At 42.1% G+C, this 22167-nt stretch overlaps 1 protein-coding gene across 2 annotated transcripts in view; it reads right to left on the minus strand.

Moving 5' to 3' along the window:
* Positions 1 to 11200: 11200 nt before the first annotated feature.
* Positions 11201 to 22167, minus strand: part of PRKN (parkin RBR E3 ubiquitin protein ligase) — a 1295055-nt gene continuing 1284088 nt past the window's right edge. For both annotated transcript variants that reach the window (XM_055312055.1, XM_055312054.1), the window contains 2 exons: positions 18268 to 18385; positions 11201 to 13091 (listed from right to left, as the gene is read on the minus strand). In XM_055312055.1, the coding sequence (XP_055168030.1) occupies positions 12979 to 13091; positions 18268 to 18385 (231 nt within the window). In that variant the 3' untranslated portion in view covers positions 11201 to 12978. The remainder of the gene's footprint in view (positions 13092 to 18267; positions 18386 to 22167) is intronic.

Here is a 22167-nt window from a genome sequence, read left to right on the forward strand (position 1 = left end):
AGAAGGAGGCAAGAGTGAGCAGGGCAATCTGAGGCCCCCTGCAGCCTTCTTGCTTGAGGCCAGTCTCCCTTATACAATCAGATCTTCTCTCTTCTAGAACATTCAGTCACAGTTCTGTACTTTCTTATTTATTTATTTATTTATTTATTTATTTATTTATTTATTTGAGACACACACACACACACACACACACACACACACACAGAGGCAGAGACATAGGCAGAGGGAGAAGCAGGCTCCCCACAAGGAGCCTGATGTGGGACTCGATCCCAGATTCCAGGATCAGGACGCGATCCGAAGGCAGTGCTCAATCGCTGAGCTATCCCTGCGTCCCAACAATTAATTTTGTACTTTCAACTCCTCTCTATGCGTGGGTTCCTGCCCTGCAGTCATGATCCTATCTTAAATGTCTTACCTCAACCCTTTCTCTCTCCCTACCATTAAGTGAAGTCCCTCAAAAGACCAAGGTCATATATTTTTTTCTCAAGGTCATATTTGTTCTACTTCTCCTTCTTCCACTTATTCTTTTTTGGCAGCAAGCTTTGAGATTTAATCCACATATCAAGCAGCTTACTCATTAAATCATATAATTCAACAACTTTTAGTAAATTCATAGAGTTGTGCATTTACCACCAAAATCAACTTTAGCTCATTTCCATCACCCCAATGAGAACGTCTGTGCCCATTGGCAGTGGCTCCCCATTCCACCCCCCTGCCCTTGGCAATCAGCACCCTACTTTCCATCTCTATGGAGTTGCTGATTCTGGACAGCTCATATCACAGGAATCCTACAATATGTGGGATCTCATGTTGGGCTTCTTTGACTCAGCATTGCTTTTAAGGTTCATCCATGTCGTAACACCTACTAGTACTTCATTCCTTTTTATGAACAGATAATCTTCCAGTCTATGGACACATAACATTTTATTTACCTATTTATCAGTTGATGGACATTGAATTGTTTCTACCTTTTTGCCCTTATGCATCAAACTTCTCTGAACATTCCTGTACAGGACTTTGTCTGGATATATGTTTTTATTTACCTGGGGTGGGGTTGGTCACCTTTCCTGTGGCATGTGACTGGATAGGAGAGGAGTAGAAAACCGAACAAAATCCAGGTCTGTCAGGCAGAGGGAGAAGAGGTGACAGCTGAGGACAATCATGGTTGCTATGATGTTTCTTAGTGTCACAAGGGTTAAATTTCATAAGCGCACCTTTAGATTTCAGCAATGAGTCATTTTCTTTGACAAGCTTAGAAACATCCTTCAAGTCCTAGTTTTTTAATTTTAATTTTAATTTTTTAAAATATTTATTTATTTATTTATGATAGACATAGAGAGAGAGAGAGGCAGAGACACAGGCAGAGGGAGAAGCAGGCTCCATGCCAGAAGCCTGATGCGGGACTCGATCCTGGGACTCCAGGATTGCACCCTGGGCCAAAGGCAGGCGCTAAACCGCTGAGCCACCCAGGGATCCCCAAGTCCTAGTTTTTAAAGTATCTGTTATTTGATAAGAATACATATTTACTTTTACCAAATGGCATTTTGCCATTAAATGACATTATTTTGTTTGCCTATATTGTGAAATGCTATATTTATAGATTTTTAATATTAATATAACTTTAAATTTGTGGGACTTACTTGGTTGCAGTGGGCAGTTCTTTTAATATACTGTTGAAAATGTCTCTACAGTTCTTTATTTAAAATGCTTCTATTTATGTTGTAATAATATATAGGTAGGGATTCAGTCTTCTGGACCATAGGCAAACAAGGTTGCACATGCAGTACGATAAGCTGCTAATAAGAATAGTAAATGAGTGTTAATGCAGAGATGTAGTAAAACAGCTGAGAAAAATATTCAGCAGTTGAAGGAGATTTTGTGGCCTGAAAGTCCACAGAGAAAACTGATTGAGGAGGGCTCCCCAGAAAGTCCCCAGGTATCTAGTCTGCATGGCGCCATCCCACCTGCATGTGGGACAGAGGGCCTGGCAATAGTTAAATCACTGCTCAGACTGATTTGGACACATTCAGGCCAACAGCAGGACTTTCAACTTTAGTAGTACACCTTGAATATCCTGGAGCACTGTCAACCTCTCTACCTTAAGTCTCCTCCCATGTGGGGCACCATAGCCTGGCCATGTTCTCTTCACGAACCCCACAAAGAACCCCCAGCACACATTCATAAATAAGGCTGGTCTATACATTTCTGGTGGCCTTCTCTCTTTTAAGTAATGAATTGTATTTTTTCTGATAATGATGCCTTTTTGTCATTAAAAATTCAAGTACTACAGAAAAACATAAAGAAGAAGGAAAAATCACTCCCAATCTCACCACCCCAAAAAGCCAGCACTACTTTTGGTAAGCTTCATTCCAACCATTAAATTCTGTCAAGTGTATATATGGGAGAGTCAACGGACGGTGGATACAGGCACAAGTCAGCGTGATTTCATTTAAACAAGGGAATCATATTAGATTTGAGTTCCGTCTTGTGAAACACTGATTTTCAGAAATGGCTAGAAAGAAAAAATATGAAATGAAACAGAATGGACAGATGAACTTATACAAATATTTCTTTAGACACTATATTAGTTCCCAAAGTTGCCTCTAATGTTGAGAAATTGCGGGACACCTGGGAAGCTCAGTGGTTGAGCATCTGCCTTCGGCTCAAGCTGTGATCCTGGGGTCCTGGGATCGAGTCCCACATCGGGTTCCCTGCAAGGAGCCTGCTTCTCCCTCTTTCTTTTTTTTTTTCTTTTTTAAATTTTTTTTTAAATTTTTTATTTATTTATGATAGTCACATAGAATGAGAGACAGAGAGGCAGAGACACAGGCAGAGGGAGAAGCAGGCTCCATGCACCGGGAGCCCGACGTGGGATTCGATCCCGGGTCTCCAGGATCGCGCCCTGGGCCAAAGGCAGGTGCTAAACCGCTGCGCCACCCAGGGATCCCGCTTCTCCCTCTTTCTATGTCTCTGCCTCTCTCTCTGTGATTCTCATGAGGAAATAAATAAATAAATAAATAGAAAGAAAGAAAGAAAGAAAGAAAGAAAGAAAGAAGAAGGAAAGAAAGAAAGAAGAAGAAGAAAGAAAGAAATAGAAAGAAATAGAAAGAACCACTGAGGGGTCAAGGTTGTATTCTTTTTGCCACTTTTTCCCAGTGTCGGATAATCTGGATTATCCAGGTGAGAAGCACTCATCCATCTTTTGACCTCCCTTCTTCAATCTCCCAATTTTTTTTTCCTTATGTGCTGCAAACATAATTCCCCTGGGAAGTTGCTTGTTTGCTTTTTTCGTAATTCTGCCTTTGAATTGGCCCCATGGGAATCGACACTCACTGCTCAGCCTTGAGCTATGATTCTCCCTGATTACCTACATGACGCATTCGCTTCTGATCAAATTACTGATTTGGCAGGAGAAAGTTCAATCTAAAATATTGTATCACAAACAGCCAGAGATGCGCCTCTAAGCTTGGACACGTAGGTTATCATAGCTTAGATGACCTTTGCTCATTTCTTTACCAATTTAGGGTATCATGTAGAATTTTTATTTTGAAGAGACTATGTGTTTCAAATGACTTATTTGCAACACAAAGGAACAATAAAACATATTTCTAGGACATCTCTTCTGAGGTTTAACTGGATGACCCACAGCAGGTTAGATTCAACCAGGAGTGTGAGGAGCCACTTCTCTTCTGCTACCCTGAGTCCCTCATCCAGACGTGGCCTCACCCAGCAGCCCCACAGACACCTGAGAAAAGCCCAGCTTCACCCTAGGGTTTTTCTCTGTCTCACTCATTTGTCGCATCCAACTGATGACCAAATTCTATACTTTTAAAAACATTTTAGTCTTTCTATTTTGGATTAATTTTAGATTTACAGAAAAGTTGTGAGGATGTGGATAGCATTCCCCTTTATTTATGCAACTTCTCCTAATTTTAGCATCTTACATAACCACAGCACGATTTATTCAAGCTAAGAAATTAACGTTGGTACAGTGTTATTAACTGAACTTCAGACTTTATTGGATTTCTTCAGTTTTCCGTTCACATCCTATTTCTGCTCCTGGATCCAGTAGGCATTGATTTGGAGGCATAAATACATATTGAATGCTTCCTCTTTGTGGCTACTGCCCTGCTTCTGTTCTGGACCCAAGTCCCCCTCAACCCACTGTGGCAAAAACCTTCAAGTGGTCTCTTTTCTCCAGTCCCAAGGCCCAATGGAATGATCTTTCTGAAACACTGACTGGATAAAGTCCCTTCCCTTCTTATCCCTCCATGGTGTCCCATCATCCTTTTCCTCACCAAATGTTGATCTGGTACAACATCTGTTAGAACATCAATCAAACTGCCTTGTAGTTATGTATTTGCCTCCTCTGCTAGTTTGTTAGAATTTTGAGCACAGCCATCTTTTTTTTTCTTTTTCTTTTTTTTTTTTTATTTATTTATTTGAGAGAGAGAGAGCATGAGAGAGCACAAGTAGGGGGAAGGGCAGAGGGCAAGGAGACTCTATGCTGAGCAGGGAGCTCAATGTGGGGCTTGATCCAGGACCCTGAGATCATGACCTGAGTGAAGACAGACACTTAACCCACTGAGCCACCCAGGCACCCCAGTGGCAATGATTCTAAATAACAGTTTGTGCAATGGCACTTGGTGTTTCTGGCACCACTCCTCAAGGGGTTGTTTTAGTCAGTTGGCTGATGATTGTTGATGGCTATTTGTTAGTCATATATTTACAAGCCAAGTTGCATCAATGAGCCGCTCTCATGGGACTAACATTTTAATAGGGGACAGGTGGAGACCTGATAAACACGTAAAATGTGTGCTATGTTCAGGTACAGGTGAGCAATGTGAAGAAAAGCCAGACTAGAGAACAGAGAGTGTGGAGGAGGGACTAGCAGGGAGGAAGGAGGGAGGGAGCAGGCCATGTGGGGAAGGAGGGAGCCCAGAATCAGACACCAGCTGGAGGTCAGTGCAGGGAGATGGGCTGCAGAGTGTGGGGACTCCACTGGGATAATGCACAGAATGTGTGTGAAATCATGAAATCTGAATGTCTCTGTAACCAATGGCCTGAAAATAAAGCCAGCTGCTGGTGCAAAAAGATAGTTCAGAGTTTCGGGATTCTCGAATACCACGCCCTGGTCCCTCGTGAGTATCAAGGGCTTGCTGTGGTGTCAGTAGACACTATTTTTAGAGGGATAAGCTCCTCTGGGAGGTATCAGTATCCAAGATGTTGGCCTCTTGATTGGTTTGGCTCATGGATGGATCAGGGGACCCTTTGCAGATGCAGGCTACACAGGGGGAGTGGCAGCTGTGGGGGGTCATGGCCGGGGGGTGGGGTGGCGGGGGGTGGGGGACTGTTAGCGCCTGCCCTTGGCCTGTGGCCTCTGCCCAACACTGTCTCAGTCTTCAAACTTTTAAAAAATAAATTAAAATGATTTCATTCAATTTATTCAGTTTCTTTCACAAAAGAGAAATAGGTTTATATCTCCCATCCCTATGAACCCAACAAGGTCATCACCCCTTGCGTGATGTTGTGTAATGTTGATTTCATCATTGCTCACCTCTCACACACTCTGTTAGCTGCCGCTGCATCAGTCTAGCTTCCTAAAATCGATCGAGTTTGCATTGGGAAAGATGCCTTTTGAGGGAGAAATCAGAAACATAAAACCATTTTTCTTTTATATTAATGAGACACGGACACCTGGGTGGCTCAGCAGTTCAGAGTCTGCCTTTGGCTCAGGGCATGATCCCGGGGTCCTGGGATTGAGTCTCACATTGGGCTCCCCACAGGGAGCCTGCTTCTCCCTCTGCCTATGTCTCTGCCCCTCTTTCTGTGTCTCTCATGAATAAATAAATAAAATCTTAAAAAAAAATCTTTGCTATTAAAAAAATATTAACGAGACAGAAGTGGCCACTTAAATTGGTACATTAACCCTCTATTTTCTTGCATTCTTAGGAAACAGTTTTTCTGGGAGCTAGGAGCCCTCTCAGTGCTGGGCAAGGCAGGGGCAGAGTGAAGAAGGCGGGCATATCCACTCCCCACCCCACCACCCACAGGTGCTTGAGAAACTCAGACATGCTGCATTCATACTGGGCTGCAAGCAGGTTTGCACCTTCCCCTTCTCAGAGTCACCCCTCTCCCAGCCCACCTCTCCCAAGTTAGTGTCTCTATTATTTTGTTATTTTAAGAAAAGTTGTAATTCAAGAACAAAATTATTTGTTAAAATTTTTTAAAAAGATTTTATTTATTTGAGAGAGAGAGCGCGCGCGAGAGAGAGATCGTGTACATGAGCAGGGAGGAGAGCAGAGGGAGAAACAGACTCTCTACTGAGCAGGGAGCCCTGATGAGAGGGCTCTATCTCAGGCCCCCCAGATCATGACCTGAGCTGAAGACAGATGATTAATCCACTGAGCCACCCAGGCGCCCCAAGAGCAGAATTATTGATGGGAAAAATCTTCACTCCTTGGCTGCATGTGTTATGGCTGCTCTCACTGTCATATTAAAACTATTATTAAAAAATATTATTATTTTAAAAAACTGAAACTATTAGTCAAAAAACTATTAAAAATCTATTATTTTTATTTAAAGTGATATTTTCACACTGCAGAAAACCACGGAGAGTAGAGACAAGTAAAAAAAATCACGTATAATTACCATGGCAAACTGCATTTTATTTTCTTTTATTTTTAAAAGATTTTATTTATTTATTTGAGAGAAAGAGAGAGAGAGAATGAGAGAGCATGAGCAGGGGTAGGGGCAGAGAGAGAAGCAGACTCCTCTCTGAGTGAGGAGTCTGATGTGGGGTTAGAACCTGGAACTCCGGGATCATGACCAGAGCTGAAGGCAGACACTTCACTGACAGCTGCTCAGGTGCCCTGCAAACTACATTTTAATATATGTTCTTCAATGAATTTTTTCCAGGTTTTTTTTTTTAAGATTTTGTTTATTTACTCATGAGACACACACCACACACACCAGAGAGAGAGAGAGAGAGAGAGAGAGAGAGGCAGAGACACAGGCAGAGGGAGAAGCAGGCTCCCTGCAGGGAGCCCGATGTGGGACTCGATCCCGGGTCTCCAGGATCATGCTCTGGGCTGAAGGCAGCGCTAAACCACTGAGCTACTTGGGCTGCCCTTTTTCCAGGTTTTTAAAAATAGTTTCAGTTATAGTACATACACAATTTTGGTAAATTCCTTTACACTTAACATTATACAGCAAGCATTTTTTCAGGCTGCATAACACTTTTCATATCCAGACTGTTTAATGACTACATAAAAAAAAAAACACTTTTGAATTAGATCTGAAAGCATAAAAGATACTCTGATTAACTTAATTAGCATACAGGAGACCACGATGAGGTCCTACAAAATTGTCAATGTAGAAATCTGTTGACATAAGAAAATGCTCATCATATATTTTAAATGGAAATATGTAAGATGCAAAATAATTATTTCTAGATGGCGATTTTTCTTTCTTTTCTCCTTTGTTTTCTGTAACAAGCATGTAATAATGCAATTACTATATTACAATAAAAATAAAAACACAAGGAAAACTCTACAGGGAAAGCATACTGAGTGGAGATTTGATGCTAAAGTTCCTCTGAGTTGAAATTAAAAATCACAGAATCATGGACTAAACAAACCATCTATAGAAAGGAAAACAGTGCCGTGAACCTTTGCTTGTACAGCTGGAGAGTCTTCAAGAACATCCAATGGACAGGTGAGCTCACCTGGGGCAGTGAGAAGGAGGAGGGCAATACAGTCATAATAGGGCTTTAAAAGTAGAATCCTTCCACCATATAGCTCAGAAACTCTTTGAGGTAAAGTTACCTGATCTGAGACCAGGGGTTCCTGGCCTGTGTCAGATGTACATTTCTGATGGAAAATGACATACCTGTCCAGGGGTTCCTTGTTCACACATCGAGCAGCTAAGTCACTGAGCATTGAGTCTAGGCTCAGCAAGGAAGCTTTTTTTTTTTTAAGTCTTTATTTATTTATTCATGAGACACAGAGAGAGGCAGAGACATAGGCAGAGGAGAAGCAGGCTCCCTGAAGGGAGCCCGATGTGGGACTTGATCCTGGGACCCTGGGATCACACCCTGAGCCAAAGGCAAACGTTCAACCACTGAGCCCCCCGCCCTGGGTGTCCCAGCAGGGAAGCTTTTCATTGTTTCATTTGCCATGTAGATTTGCTCAGAATTCAAAAATGCAGTTCTTAAGCCATGGAGCCTGGTCTGTGGCAAGCCGAGGGCTAGGTGTTATAGACGCAAAGATGAATACCATAGTTATGCTCTTATCTGCTCCTAGGGGGATAAATGAATAAAGTCTTACACAATAAATGCTATATATGGGGCACCTGGATGGCTTATTTGTGAAGCGTCGGACTCTTGATTTTGGATCAGATCATGATCTCAGGGTTGTGAGATCGAGCCCTGAGAAAGGCTCTGTGGTGAGTGTGGAGTCTGCTTGACATTCTCTTTCTCCCTCTGCCTCTCCCCCTCTCCTGGCTCCCGGACTTTCCTTCTCAAAAAAAAAAAAAAAAAAAAAAGAAGCCATACATATAAGTTATAATAATAAATATAAATATATAATAATAAATATAAATAAATATATGATATATATATTTGGTTCTTGGCACATGGCTCCCTAAAACCTTGGAATCTCTGGAGTGATGAGTATCATTTGTATGCTAATGAAGTGTCTGTGGTTGGGGGGGGGCCTCAGGTAGCTTCAGGATGTTGGCTGCTTGCCAGAAAAACCAAGACTTGACTAGAGGCCTGGAACTTTCAGCCCCAATCCCCAACCATCCCTGGAAGGCTGAGATGGAGTTAATTACAGCCAAAGATATTATCAATCATGCCTACATAATGAAACCTCTGTAGAAACCCCTAAACAAGGGGGTTTCAGAGAGCTTCCCAGTTGGTGCAGGGAAGGTGGTGCCCCTGTAGGGGGCAGGCACAGAAGCTCTGTGCATGCACCCCCTCCCTTTCCATTCCTGTCCTATGCAGTTCTCCATTTAGTGATCCCAGAGTTTGGATTCTTTTATGACAAGCCGCTAATAGTAAAGCACTTTCCTGAATTTTGTGAGTCATTCTAGTGAGGTACTGAGCCTGAGGAGGGGTTGATGGGGGCCCCAGACTCCCAGCCAGCCAATGAGAAGTACAGCTGGCAACCTGGGACTTGTGTCATGTCTGACGTGGGGGTGGTGTCACAGAACTGAGCTCTTACCTGCGGGGTCTGACACTTCCTCTGGGTCGTTCATGTCTGAATCAAACTGACTTGAAGGACACTCAGTTGCTGTGTGGAGAGCTGGAAAATTTGCTGATAAAAAAACACCACACAGCTATGGCGTGGGAAGTCGTATACCACACCATACAGGAACATTCAGGAAGGATCCTCGGTGAAGGTCAAGATGAGGAACAAAGTGTTTCTGGAGGAGCTGGTTAGATGAAGATCTGAGGCTGGCCAGCCAGAGCAGGAAGGGTGTGAAGAAAGAGGTTGTAAAGATTCTAGGCAGATGGAAAATCATGTGTGAAGATCAGGACACGAACTTCTCATTGTAAATATACATTTAAATTGATGTTCTAGGTTTTATACTTTGTTCTCTTATGAGTTGGATTAGTGTGAATCCATCTTCTGGGGTCCCGGTACCTCTTGGTGCTGACAAAGTTGATTCTCGGTCTACACATCGGATGATGAGATTGGGGAACACAGTGGGCCTATCAAGGCAGCACCAACCATCTTTGTGCCAAACGTCGTCTCGACAATATTTTTCACCTTTTTTCTTTTTTGGATGATTATCCAAACTGCAGAGAAAATTTTTACATATTTGTGGGCGGACAGTTTATTCATAGTGGGTAACTGGGAGATGAGTTCAATGTTGTATTGAAGTAGGGTTTTCTTTTAAAAGCTGACATCGAGGGGCACGTGGGTGGCTCAGTCTGTTAAGAGTCCGACTCTTGGTTTCAGTTCAGGTCATGATCTCAGGATCATGGGATCAAGCCCCACATCAGGTTCAATGCTCAGCACAGAGTCTGCTTGAGATTCTTTTTCTCCCTCTCTCTTTGCTCCTCCCACCCTACTAGTGCTCGCTTTCCTTCTCTCTCTCAAATAAATAAAATCTTAAAAACACACACGCATAAAAAATAAAAATAATAAAATAAAAACTGGCATCAATACTCTCCATGGTACCAGAAATGGCCCAGCAAGGATGGTGGTGAGGCACATGCTCCACAAGGCCAATGATGTTGGCTTTTCCCCACATCTGCTGTTTTGTTTCAAATAAGCGTTCCACATCTGTGTTTATTCATTTCCATTCACAATCTCAACTCTCTAATTTACACCCTGGAGATGAGTGTCAATACCAGGGCCATCATTCCTAGAAACTTTGTGTTTCTTTAGAGTATTTCCTGTGGTGTTTGGCACCAATGGGCCCTCATGGTGTGTGGCTTCCCTAATCTATGGATAGGAGCTCTCCAAGAATGTTCCATTCCAGATTGCTCAAACACAGGCTCATTGTCACTCATTTCAGCCACTGAAACAGTTCTAAAGAAATGCAGTGTCAACACACCCACATTGAGAGCAATGCAAAGTCAATGAGCTTTTCTGAAATGACATTACAGAGAAAATCCTTGTAGTTTTTCCTGACTCAAACTTCTGTTTTAAACATTTACTAGAAAAGTTTGCTGATAAAGCAGGAAAGTAACAGATTTTTTTAATTGAATGGTTTGCTTTTTAGATAAAAATCCCTGTTGCCTCACCAGGCGATCCCTTCAGGCAAGAGGGAGGCTCCTGGAGCGAGGTGTCCTGGGCTTCCCTCCCACACTTTGAGCATTTACTGAAAATCTACCCTCAGAGATGGACTCAAAAGCTCTTTTGATGCTTTTATTGATAATTTGAGTACAGCCTTAGACATAGTTGTCAAATATTCCTTTACACATTTCAGAGAAAAATAAAGATTTTTCTTCAAAGATTTTATTTCTATTCTTTTGATATATTCACATTTGGTTACACATTTCATGTTCAAACGTGTTCATTTATAGTGGTTTGTGATTCCCATTCATTTACAGAGGCTGTTTTTTTCTTTAACTTGTTTCAATGTTCTATTCTGGAAAAAGAAAGAGAAAAGAAAAGAAAAGAAAAGAAAAAAGAAAGAAAAGAAAAAGAAAAGAAAAGAAAGAAAGAAAGAAAAGAAAAAAGAAAAGAAAAAAGACAACCACCAGGAAAGGAGCAGAGAGCCCCAGAAGCTTCTATCATGCCTGAACCCATGAGAGCAAACCTTGTTTGGGTTTCATGCACCCAACACAACATGCCGGTTTGGAGGGAAGCAATCACGACAGCATCACTAAACCCAAAAGTTATAGTGAATATAAAATAGTGGGTGTTCCATATGGCAGGGAGCCATCTGATTTGTCCTGTCAGGTCAGTGTCAGAAGCTATTTGCTGGGATTGTCAGTAATGCTCACAGATATTGGCTCTCCGTTCCCTTGCTGTGATCTTTAAGGCTTCTTGACATGAGTCTGGAAACTTTGGGGTAGGCTGGATTTTCTAAACAGAGCCTAGAAGAATGGTTAGGGATAGAGGGACAGACATTCTCGGGCAATATTCTAAGGTCCTTACCTCTCCTTCCCCAACAAGGATTTCTGGTGCTATGTCTACAAAGAGAAGCCCCGAGAAGACAGACAATGAGAACAGAAGATGGTGGTTATAGGTTTTCTTCTGTACACTGTGCTATAAGAAGATGAGGTTTGCTGCATAGTGTAAACACATCTCTTTTTGATGTGTTGTGAATGTCTCAAAAAAAAAAAAGATGAAAACACTCCATTTGAATCCATGTCAACGTGAGGAAATATTCTAGTGTGACTCCACTCTTCTAGAGAAGAGCTCCTCTTGGAGGAACCCATTCAGGGAGCAGAGCCCCTGGGGCATGCAGATGGGGGACAGAGCAGGTGCAGAAAGAGCACTGACCCCCCCTGGGATAGAATCGGTCTTGGTTTCATTTTGCCAGCCCTCGCCATGCTCCTGCTTTAAAGACTTCTGCTTTAACACCCTGCACTTCTGTTAACATTGAGAATCATTATAAAGCCATTTCCAAAAACGTCTCCTCTATAGGCACCTTACCCATTAAATGTACAGTGAAGCCAGATATACTAGCTTGTTCTTCCAAGCTGCAAAATGAAGGTTTAAAATCAAATTATAGACTTTGTAGTACTTTCAGAAAAACAATTTCTTTCTGAGGTCTCAAATAATTAAATGGAATGAAAGCACACGAAGTTTTGATTTCTATAATTTCAACCTTCAAATTAACTTTCATAATTTCTCACTAGTTGACAAGCTGATTTATGCATAGTTGATATTACACCGATGCAATATATAAAGGTAGAATCCTTAGGGATAAACACAGAGTTTGACTATTGCCTGGGGTTCTTTGGGAACAGATACTCTCTGAAAATTTAAATAAGAGCATTGCTCCTAAAGTCAGGAATAGGGTTGTCGAACCCATTGCCCTCGGTTTTACAGAGAACCCCCGACACCGGTCTCTCCAATCTATTTCCTCACTGATGGCCTCTTCCCAATCTTCGCTGAAGGTCAAATGCAGGAAATGAAACCTGAGAAATCTTTCTGTCCTTAAATCCAGCCTGACTGGAATTCACAGGAGAATGGCAATCCATACAAAAGGTGGAGTGCACTTTCCATCTGCACTATGGGGTCTGTGTATTGAGGGCTGACGCCTGAGAATACTTCGCACTGCTTTTCATGAGCACCAAGGAAGGGATCCAGGAGCTTCTCCTGTAACTTTGTTTTTGTGGATTGGGAAGGGATTTGAGGGGTGCGTGCGTGTCTCTGTGTGTGTGTGTGTGTGTGTGTGTGTGTGTGCATGTGGTGGGGGGGGAGAGAAAGAGAGAGAGTTTGGAGAAAGAGCAGCAAATTGTGGGACTGTACATCTCTAAGTTGGCTGGCGGTGGGGCGCCCGCTTGCAGGGCTACACGTCAAACCAGTGGTCCCCCATGCAGGTCCGGTTCCACTCACAGCTGCAGGTCCAGCACCACTCCAGCTGGCACTGGGGCTGTGGGCACTTCATGTGCATGCATCCTCCTGCAGGCAGACAAAGAACACAGGCAAACATCTGGAGAACATCCTTCCCGCCCCAACACACTAGTCTAAGAAAGGACTTTCCAAGGGAATGTCACCCACAATCCCAGGGCATTCTGAAGTTAGGGCATCCATTAAGAAAGGAGTGAGGGTAGAGCTCGCCACTCCCATCTAGGACAAGTTCTATATAAATAAATAAGTAAAATATTTTATTAATATATAAATATATATACAAATATATAAATAAATTTTATAATATTTATATATTATATATAATGTATATCTTTTATATATATAAATATATTATTTATTCATGAGAGACAGAGAGAGGCAGAGACACAGGCAGAGGGAGAAGCAGGCTCCATGCAGGGAGCTCCATGTGGGACTTGATCCTGGGACTCCAGGATCACACCCTAGGCTGAAGGCGGCACTAAACCGCTGAGCCGCCTGGGCTGCCACAAATTTTATTTATAAATCTGAGTCTATTTACTTCTCCTGAAATGGGATTTAGAGACAAACGTGTTGTGTTTTCACAAGCTGGGGTCAATTCCTCATTGAAACGTGTATTGTTTCATGTTTTAAAGAGATGTTAATACACTTAATAATTTGACACAGTACATATACTGTTACTTGCCTTGGCAAAATTCATGAAATGGGAGTTGGGAAAGCAGTACTGAAAGTATTTAGGAAACAATACATTCCTTAATGCTGTTTGAAATGGTATTTAAGATGAGCAGATGGGGGAAACTAGGCACGCTGGGTGGATTACCTAATTTACTCCTCAAAAGCACCTAGTAAGTGGGAGTGTTACTCCGCTGTAGAATTTTCTCAAGGTCTAAGTGGTAAAGCTTGAGATTTAACCAGGATCTGTTCTTTCCTAGAATGGGGCTTTTGCAGCATGAAATGAAGGGTCCCTTATTCCAGGATTTATTGTGGGATACCTCCTCTTCCTGCATTTGTTAAATTCATTTCTTATTTGCTTCTGGGGCTCAGACATCACGGCTGCAGTGGAGTGCAGAAATTCAGTCAGTTTCTAGATAATTCAGGCAAAAGCAGTTCTTTGTTTGAATTCAACACAACATCAGATGTGCTCTATTATTCAATTTTACCAATTATCTTGTTAAGTCATTTTTTCTTGCCAAATTTTCCAGGTAATTGCTTCCGTACTGTCTCATTTTTATCATTAGAAACATGGCATGAGAACTTCCACTGATTTAAAATATTTATGAATATGTAACTAAAGGAATTTGTTTTAGGATAATTTAAGGGCATTTTTAAAAAAGATTTTATTTATTTATTCATGAGAGACACAGAGAGAGAGGCAGAGACATAGGCTGAGGGAGAAGCAGGCTCCATGCAGGGAGCCCGACATGGGACTCCATCCAAGATCCTGGGGTTAACGCCCTGAGCCGAAGGCAGACCTCAACCGCTGAGCCACCCAGGCGTCCCAATTTAAGGTCATTTAAAATCCCATACTTTTCTACTTCTTTTTGGTTGGTTTTCAAGATTGTTTAGAAATTATAAATATGCATAAAATAAAGGGGAAAACTCAGCTATGATATTTTCATCTTACTAGATCTCATTTAGGATTACACAATTGCAGGACTGTACAATTTTCAACACATATTAAATGATTACATGCTTATGATGTAAATAATACAATGTTTTCCTACTATGCCAAAATCTTCATAGATATGGAATACTAACATTACAAATAAGATCTTATTATAGAAACTAGAACCATGATGGCTCTTTAGAATAAGAAGAAAGGAAATAGGGAGAGAGAATATTCATGTTATTAACTTTCTTTCCTTCCCCTGTTGCTTGATATATATATGCAAGGCAGTATGCTAGCTCCCGTGATATGGAGAAGCACCAGGGATTCTAATTTGAAAAGCTTTGCTAATGTAAAAGTAAATGCGAGCAAGAAGCTGCTGACAGCTTCACCAGACTTTGTGGGCCTTTAAAGAAATAAATTATGACTATGACTTTTCTCATATGAGAGGAAAGTCCCCTGGCTGATGCCTAAAACCACGAAAAGTCCAGCCTCTGCCCATCAGCACCGAGTCTTTCATTAGGTTTAATGAGAACAGAAGTTCTTGAACGACCCAAAGGGAGACTTAACAGGCAACAGGCACTTGTTGATCAGAGAACGGAAGCAGAGTCTCATCTGTTTGAGGTGCAAGTGAGGGAAGACACTTTCCTGGACTGAAGATTACAGGAGGAGGCTTAGCCTGTCTTTAAAATGGAAATGAGCCTCATTTTCATTGAGGCTTTGCTGCAGGAAGAAGGACTTTCTGGGATTCAGAGGACTGTGACCTAGGGCACGAGTGTCCTTTGAGAACGAAATGATGAACCCAGCTTTTCTTGCCTGCAGAGCTCACGTTTGTCTGTCATATGGTCTAAAACAGTTTAGATTAATAATAGCTTATTATTAATAAGCTTAAGGTTTCAGCTTTTCTGCTCATAGGTTAAAAATCTCTAGGTGAAAAATCAGGGCTTTCCATGTATAGTAAATCATGGTATTTCAGAGAAATAGCAGATCAGGAAACCATTCTAGAGCATGTAGCACGTGACTCGGTCAGGGCCACCTGCCAGGGCTGTGGGGGCAAGGGGTGGGGAGTCGAGGGGTCTGATGGAAGGCAGGTCTGACCCGATCACTTCCCGCGTCGCACCTGCAATGGCTCCCCGTCTTACAGAATCAGGTCCCGGCTCTTCATGTCCCCTCCATCCTGTGCACCACTTCTGCACCTGCTCCTGCCCTGCCTCACCTGGAACTCCCAACTGCTGGGCTTCCTGCACACCCAGCATCTCCAATCTCCACTCCCTGCTCTTGCAGGGCTGCCGTCCTCCAAGGCTTCCCTCTGACTCCCTTGACAGGTTCATCTCTACTGACCCCTCAGTTCTCTACTCAGGTATCACCTCTTTCAGGAAGGCAACTCTTAGCCCTCTGGCTTTTGTGCTCTATTAGTTTGCTTTCTCTATTATATTTTAATACAAATATCTGCTTAAGCGTGATCCCTTTTACTAGCTACTTTTTGACTCAATGGGTATTTGTCAGTGCTTTTCTGGGGCGGGGGGTGTTCAGGGGATAAACAAGCAAGGCTCATGACTTTTGGTAATAGCAGAATGGTCTCCTACTATTTGGTTTGCATTCTTGAAATCCGTGTGCAATGAATGGAGCACTGGCCCATGTTTATCAGCACTGCACATCCTCCCTCGTGAAGAGTCTCTGCATCTTTTCTGACTTCCCGTTGCCCACAGGGCACTGCTCAAGCAGCGAGGACTGGAAGAGTTCTTGCCCTGGTTCCACTGATGTCCTCTCTTCATACCTCGTGTGCCAGCCCACCTTCCAGGCACATTCCAGCACGCAGAGGAATGCACTGACTCACTGCACCCATTTATTTATTTATTTCTAGGAGACTGTTGTTTCAGAGCCAGGGACTTGGCCTGAGCTGAGACCGTTCCTGCTGCACAGGGATGTGTCAGCACTCTCTTGTTTGCATTAACAAAGACCTTCTAAAGGACACACGTGACGAAAGAGAGGCTCGCAGGCCCATCCTGAGATTGCCGGGTGAGCCAGCTGTTCGCAGCCTCCCACCCAGGTGCAGTTCATGCTCAGTGAGGGGAATGTGGGGAAAGGTGTCCCCGGTGCTGCGTTATTTCTCATCTCATCTCATTCTTTTATTTCTCAGTGCTGTGGCCTCTACCTCACATTCGGAATGGGCTCTGGGCACTGGGCTGGGATGGCTTTATGCTGGTTGGCACGCCTAGGATGGATGGCAATAGGTACGCTGCTGGCTGGTGCGAGGTATCAGAGTGGCCCAAAGCAGAACCCTGAATGTGGGCTAGTGCTGCAGGGCAGAGAGGCTCCACTATGACCACCCATAGGCAACATGACACCAGTGCCACGGAAGCTCAAGGTGGGAGGAAGAGCTGTAGCCACAAGCCTGGGTGCACCATCGTGGAGCTGAGTGGGCCTCCCTCTGTGTTCCTCAGTGAGGACAGGGCTCTTTGTCCATTAGGACAGGAGTGGGGAGGACAGGCTCTCCCATTCCCCACAGCTATTTATAAGGAGGTATCACTATGGCTGCATGTGTCAGGGAGGGAGACCAGGCCTTGGAGTGCCAGTAGGGAGTGTCATTAGGGAGAGAACTGTTCAGAGTATGGATCCCATGTTTCTAAGCCCATTAACCCACACCATGTAGGGCCTCTACATGGGCTCCTAAAAGGCATCTCAACCCCAGCTTCCAGAGGCATCTCCAAATTATCACTTCACATTCTTAAAATTCAGAGAGTAGCTGGTAAAGGGCAGAAGGAATAGCTTTATTGAGAAACATACTCATGTAAAGGATATTTTAATGAAGCAGGCAAGTGTCACGATAACATGAGGCTCTAAATCTCCCACAGAAGGATGGAGAAACCAAAGCCCAAAGAGCATGCTGGTGTTCTAAGGTACACAAATTGGTGTGAAGGGGGAAAAAAAGGAATTTCATGGCCAAAAAATTGGGGAACCAGGTTATTAAACAAAATCACACGGATTTCTTTACGAAAGGAATCCTGAATTGCTAATGTATATTGTGAATGGGAATATATTGTGATTTCTGTGAGTGGTAAAGGATTTGATATTTGTAGGGAACTTAGGACAAGCATCCAGTAAATGCTCAATAAAAGTTAATTGTGTTGTTATTATCCAAGAGGGACATCCAATAGGAATGACCTTGTAATCCTTTCCCTACAAATAACTCTAGATGTCAGAATCCCATGGAGGATACTCTGAGAAATATTGGGCAAATATATATATTTGACTATGCCGGTGGACAACTTACCAGATAAAAAGTGTCTAATATTATTAATAATAATAATAAGGGCAATTGGTGTTTATTGATTGTCTAAGCCAGGCACTTGGCTGAGTATCTGCCATGCGTGATATCTCATGATTCTACTATTGTGGGGCAGCTGCTGTTTTCATCTCTGACAGAAGAGAATCTCGGGCTTAAGCAGTTAAGAAACTTGACCTGGGAGAGTGAGATTTGCATTCTGTCCAATGGCTCCAACCTTTCTGAGTGCTGAGCTACTCAGTTACACATCCTCCAAGAGTTCTTGCTTATTATAACCACACGGCTCACGCTTTCCAAGAACTCTCCAAATCCTCACTTTTTCCATACCCCAGACTCACCATTTTTTTCAACGGGCACATGGCAACGGGGACAGGGCTTGGTGGTTTTCTTGATTGTCTCTTTGGAGGCCTCTTCCCACCGAGCTTGCTCTGCTGCCTTCTCATCAACTTTGTAGGCCTGCAGAATAAAGATGGAAAGAGTTGAAACTCAGATCTTTGTGTTGGGGTTGAAGTGTAGGTTCCTTGAGACACTGGTCCAGGAAATTCTTAAAGATGGAAGTGCCTTCAGGCAAGAAACTCAAACATAAACTCACTTGACAAGTGGTGGGTAAGGCCTGACATGCAAGGAACATAGTTTTCTTGGGATGTGGCCTTTGCTTATAAGCCGAGAAAACATGTCTTGATTTTATAGCATGAGATCCTTTCTTTGGTTGTTTGAATAACTGTAATAAAAATCATCTATCAGGTGTTAAACATGCAGGCAAGTTGATAAATGCTCTACAGACACTTCTTTGTCTGATGGTTTGTCAGGCAAGTGTACTAGTTTTTCTTTTACATCAATGATTAGATGAGTTAAAAAGTTGCCCAAAGCTGGAAAGGGGGATGTTTTGATATCCTTCTATGTCTTGTTACCTTTCATTCTCACACCTGGAGAATGGGGAGCTCCAAATGTTGTTACAGAAGAGATAGGAGCCAGAAGAAGGAAATGAAGTCGACATGACATAGAAGGCAGAGGGAGTTGGGAAGAGCCAGGGGTGAAAACTGTGGGCTCAGGGCACAGGTGCCTGGGCTCCAATCCCAGCTCCATCCAGGTGGGACGCTGTCAGACACTCCCTCACCTGAAAATTCTCATCTCTTAAATGGAAATAAACAATGCCTAGTGCATTGGGGGGTATTAAGGATTGACGGAATTTCTTTAAAGGCTTGGAACTAGCATCTGGCACGTGTATAATATGAATACCTCAGGCAAGCTTTCAGAAATGTTTGCTAATATTATTATTGTTACAGGACTGACTTATTTCTGACTCTCCGCACAAAGAGGAGGAGGGGTTTCATGCAACCACACAGATACTCATCCTGTTCCTGTCTAATCACTCAGACACTGCCATCTCTTCTGCTTACTTCAGGACTGAATGACATGTGCAGAAAAAGGATTGGTACATTTTTGGATTCAGTACAAGAAACTTGTGGTCTAGGTCTATATTTACAAAGATTTCAACATGTTAATCCAAACAGAATCCCTCCATTTTTGCCTCTATTGTATTCAAAAATTTTTTTCTTCTATGCCTTAAAATTAACATGAGCAAGCAAGTCACTTTATTTACTTATAACTATTTAAAAATATTTCCAGAGCAATTTTTTCAGAGCAATTTTTAAGTTAAGAAACTACTAAAACTAACGTCAAATATAAATTAGTGAAGAAATCAAATATCATTAAATGCTCTAATACTCTGATAATACTCTAATAATAATAATGATAAAACTTTACAAATTTATAATGTTTTACACTTGACTTTTGTTATTTCAGTTGCTCTTCCCAATAACCTAGAGAAAACAGCGGGGTTTCTAATAGATACCAAACTTATTTTGCAGATGAAGCCTCTGAGTAATTACTAAAGGTCAAGTGCCAGGTTAAGGATGCTTAAATCGTATATGGCAGCATCAATGCTCATCAAATGTAAGAATCTGGAAAGCCTGGGGGTGCTTGGGTGGCTTAGTTGGTTAAGCATCTGCCTTAAGCAATGGTCATGATCCCAGGTTTCTAGGATCGAGGCCTGCATTGGGCTCCCTTCTCAGCAGAGTCTGCTTCTTTATCTGCACCCCGACCCCCAGTTGTGTGTGCACATATTCGCTCTCTCCTTCTCTCAAATAAATAAATAAAATATTAAAATTTTTTTGGAAAACCTGAAGGATGGAAACCCAAACCAGAGATGCTCACACACAGATAACATTACGCTTTGAGAATCAAACTCTGTCAAGCACCATCATGCTTAGCAGGTTTTCTAGGTGGTGAGAGTGATACAGCCTCAGTTAGTATGCATCCTCTGATCGCCCTGGTGCAGTGAGGTACCTAGAGAAGATGCAGAATCTAGTGAGTAGAATCCTTCACCCCACATATGAATCCAACTTTTAGCATTTCACTGTCAGATTCTAAATACTTAAAAAATGTTAATTTTTTTCAGTCTTAGTAAAAACACCAAAAGCAAAGGCAACAAGAGCAAAAATAAACAAGTGGGACTCCTATCAGGTTAAAAAGTTTCTGCATAGCAAAGGAAACCACCAGCAAAATGAAAACGCAACTTGCTGAATGGGAGAAGATATTTGCAAATCTTATACCTGATAAGAGGTCAATATCCAAAATATATATAGAGCTCAGATAAGTCAATAACAATAAAACCAAGCAATCTGATTTAAAAAATGGGAAGAGGATCTGAGTAGACATTTTTCCAAAGAAATTTATACAAATGGCCTACAGGGACATAAAAAGGTGCTCCACATCACTCATCACCAGGGAAATGCAAATCAAAGCCACGATGAGATGTCCCCTTATGCCTGTTAGAATGGATATTACAAAAAGACGGGAGAGAACAAGTGTTGGCAGATGTGGAGCAAAGAGAGCTCCTGTGCAGTGTTGGTGGGAATGTAAATTGGTGCAGCCATTATGGAAAACAGTATCCTGCCATTTGTGACAACATGCATGCCCCCAGAGGGCATTATGCCAAGTGAAGTAAGTCAGAGAGAAAGACAAATACTATATGATCTCACTTATATGTAGAATCTAAACCAGAACTCACAGATACAGAGAACAGATTGATGGTGGCCAGGGATGGGATTTGGGAATGAAAGCAGTTAACAATACCAGATTATATATTTGAAAGTTGCAAAGAAAGTAGATCTTAAAAGGTCTTATGAGATGAAAAAATCTTGTATCTCTGTATGGTGATGGGTGTTAACTACATCAGTGGTAATCATTATACATATGTATATATATCGAATCATTATGTTGTACACCTAAAACTAATATAATGTTACATATCAATTATATCTCAAAAAGGAACAATGTATCATGAGGCAAATAACTTTGATTTTTAAAAATTTTAATTCTAGTGTAGTTAACATACAGAATTGTGTTAATTTTAGGTGTATAATGTAGTGATTCAACACTTCAATACATCACCTGGTGCTCATCAGGACATAAGTAACTGTGCTTATACCTCATTTGCAGCATTCAGTGGTTTTTATTGTAATTAGTATTTCTATTTCTGTTATTTCCAATAGAAAGTGAATTTGCCCAGAGCCAAGATCACGTTTGTGTCCTCCTCACATCTCCAGTGTCTGGCATAGTGCCTGGTACCTAGGAGGCACTCAGTAGGCACTCAGTAAATGTTAGCTCAGTGAATGAAGAAGTGACATAATCCACAAAGATGCTAACATGATAATCATTTGGGAATAAAGCCCTCAGAACCAGGTGGGGCACATGGGGTGCATCCTAATGGTGATCCTTGCAGTGAAGCAAATCTCTTTGCATTAGAGAAATCCCATTCACAAAGGAAACTTCCTTTATAACTCAGAGGGTGTCATCTGATTTGTTAATACTTCGTTAGGATATAACAGAGTAAGTTTAATGGCTAAGAACAACTACAGGTATTGAGAACTTCCTTTGGCTCTGGGACAATTTACAGGCCACTCGTGGCTGAGAGTACAGTGTGATAAAGCCGTGGTTAATGAGATCGGTTGCAAGATTTAGTGAGTAGGTTTGGATCTTAAGTACACATCTTCCAATCAGCTCAGATTCATAGGAGGGCCTAATCCTCAGTGATACACAGCAAATACATCCCCCAGCCATATGTTCCAAGATTTTCTTTTTAAGGTCCAGGAGCTTGTAACTCTAAAGCAATGCTTTAAAATTATTTACTGCAGTGTCTGGATGAGAGAAATAGGTAATGTTACTTACTAAAA

This window comes from Nyctereutes procyonoides, unplaced genomic scaffold, assembly GCF_905146905.1.
Source record: "Nyctereutes procyonoides isolate TBG_1078 unplaced genomic scaffold, NYPRO_anot_genome, whole genome shotgun sequence".
Lineage (NCBI taxonomy): Eukaryota > Metazoa > Chordata > Mammalia > Carnivora > Canidae > Nyctereutes > Nyctereutes procyonoides.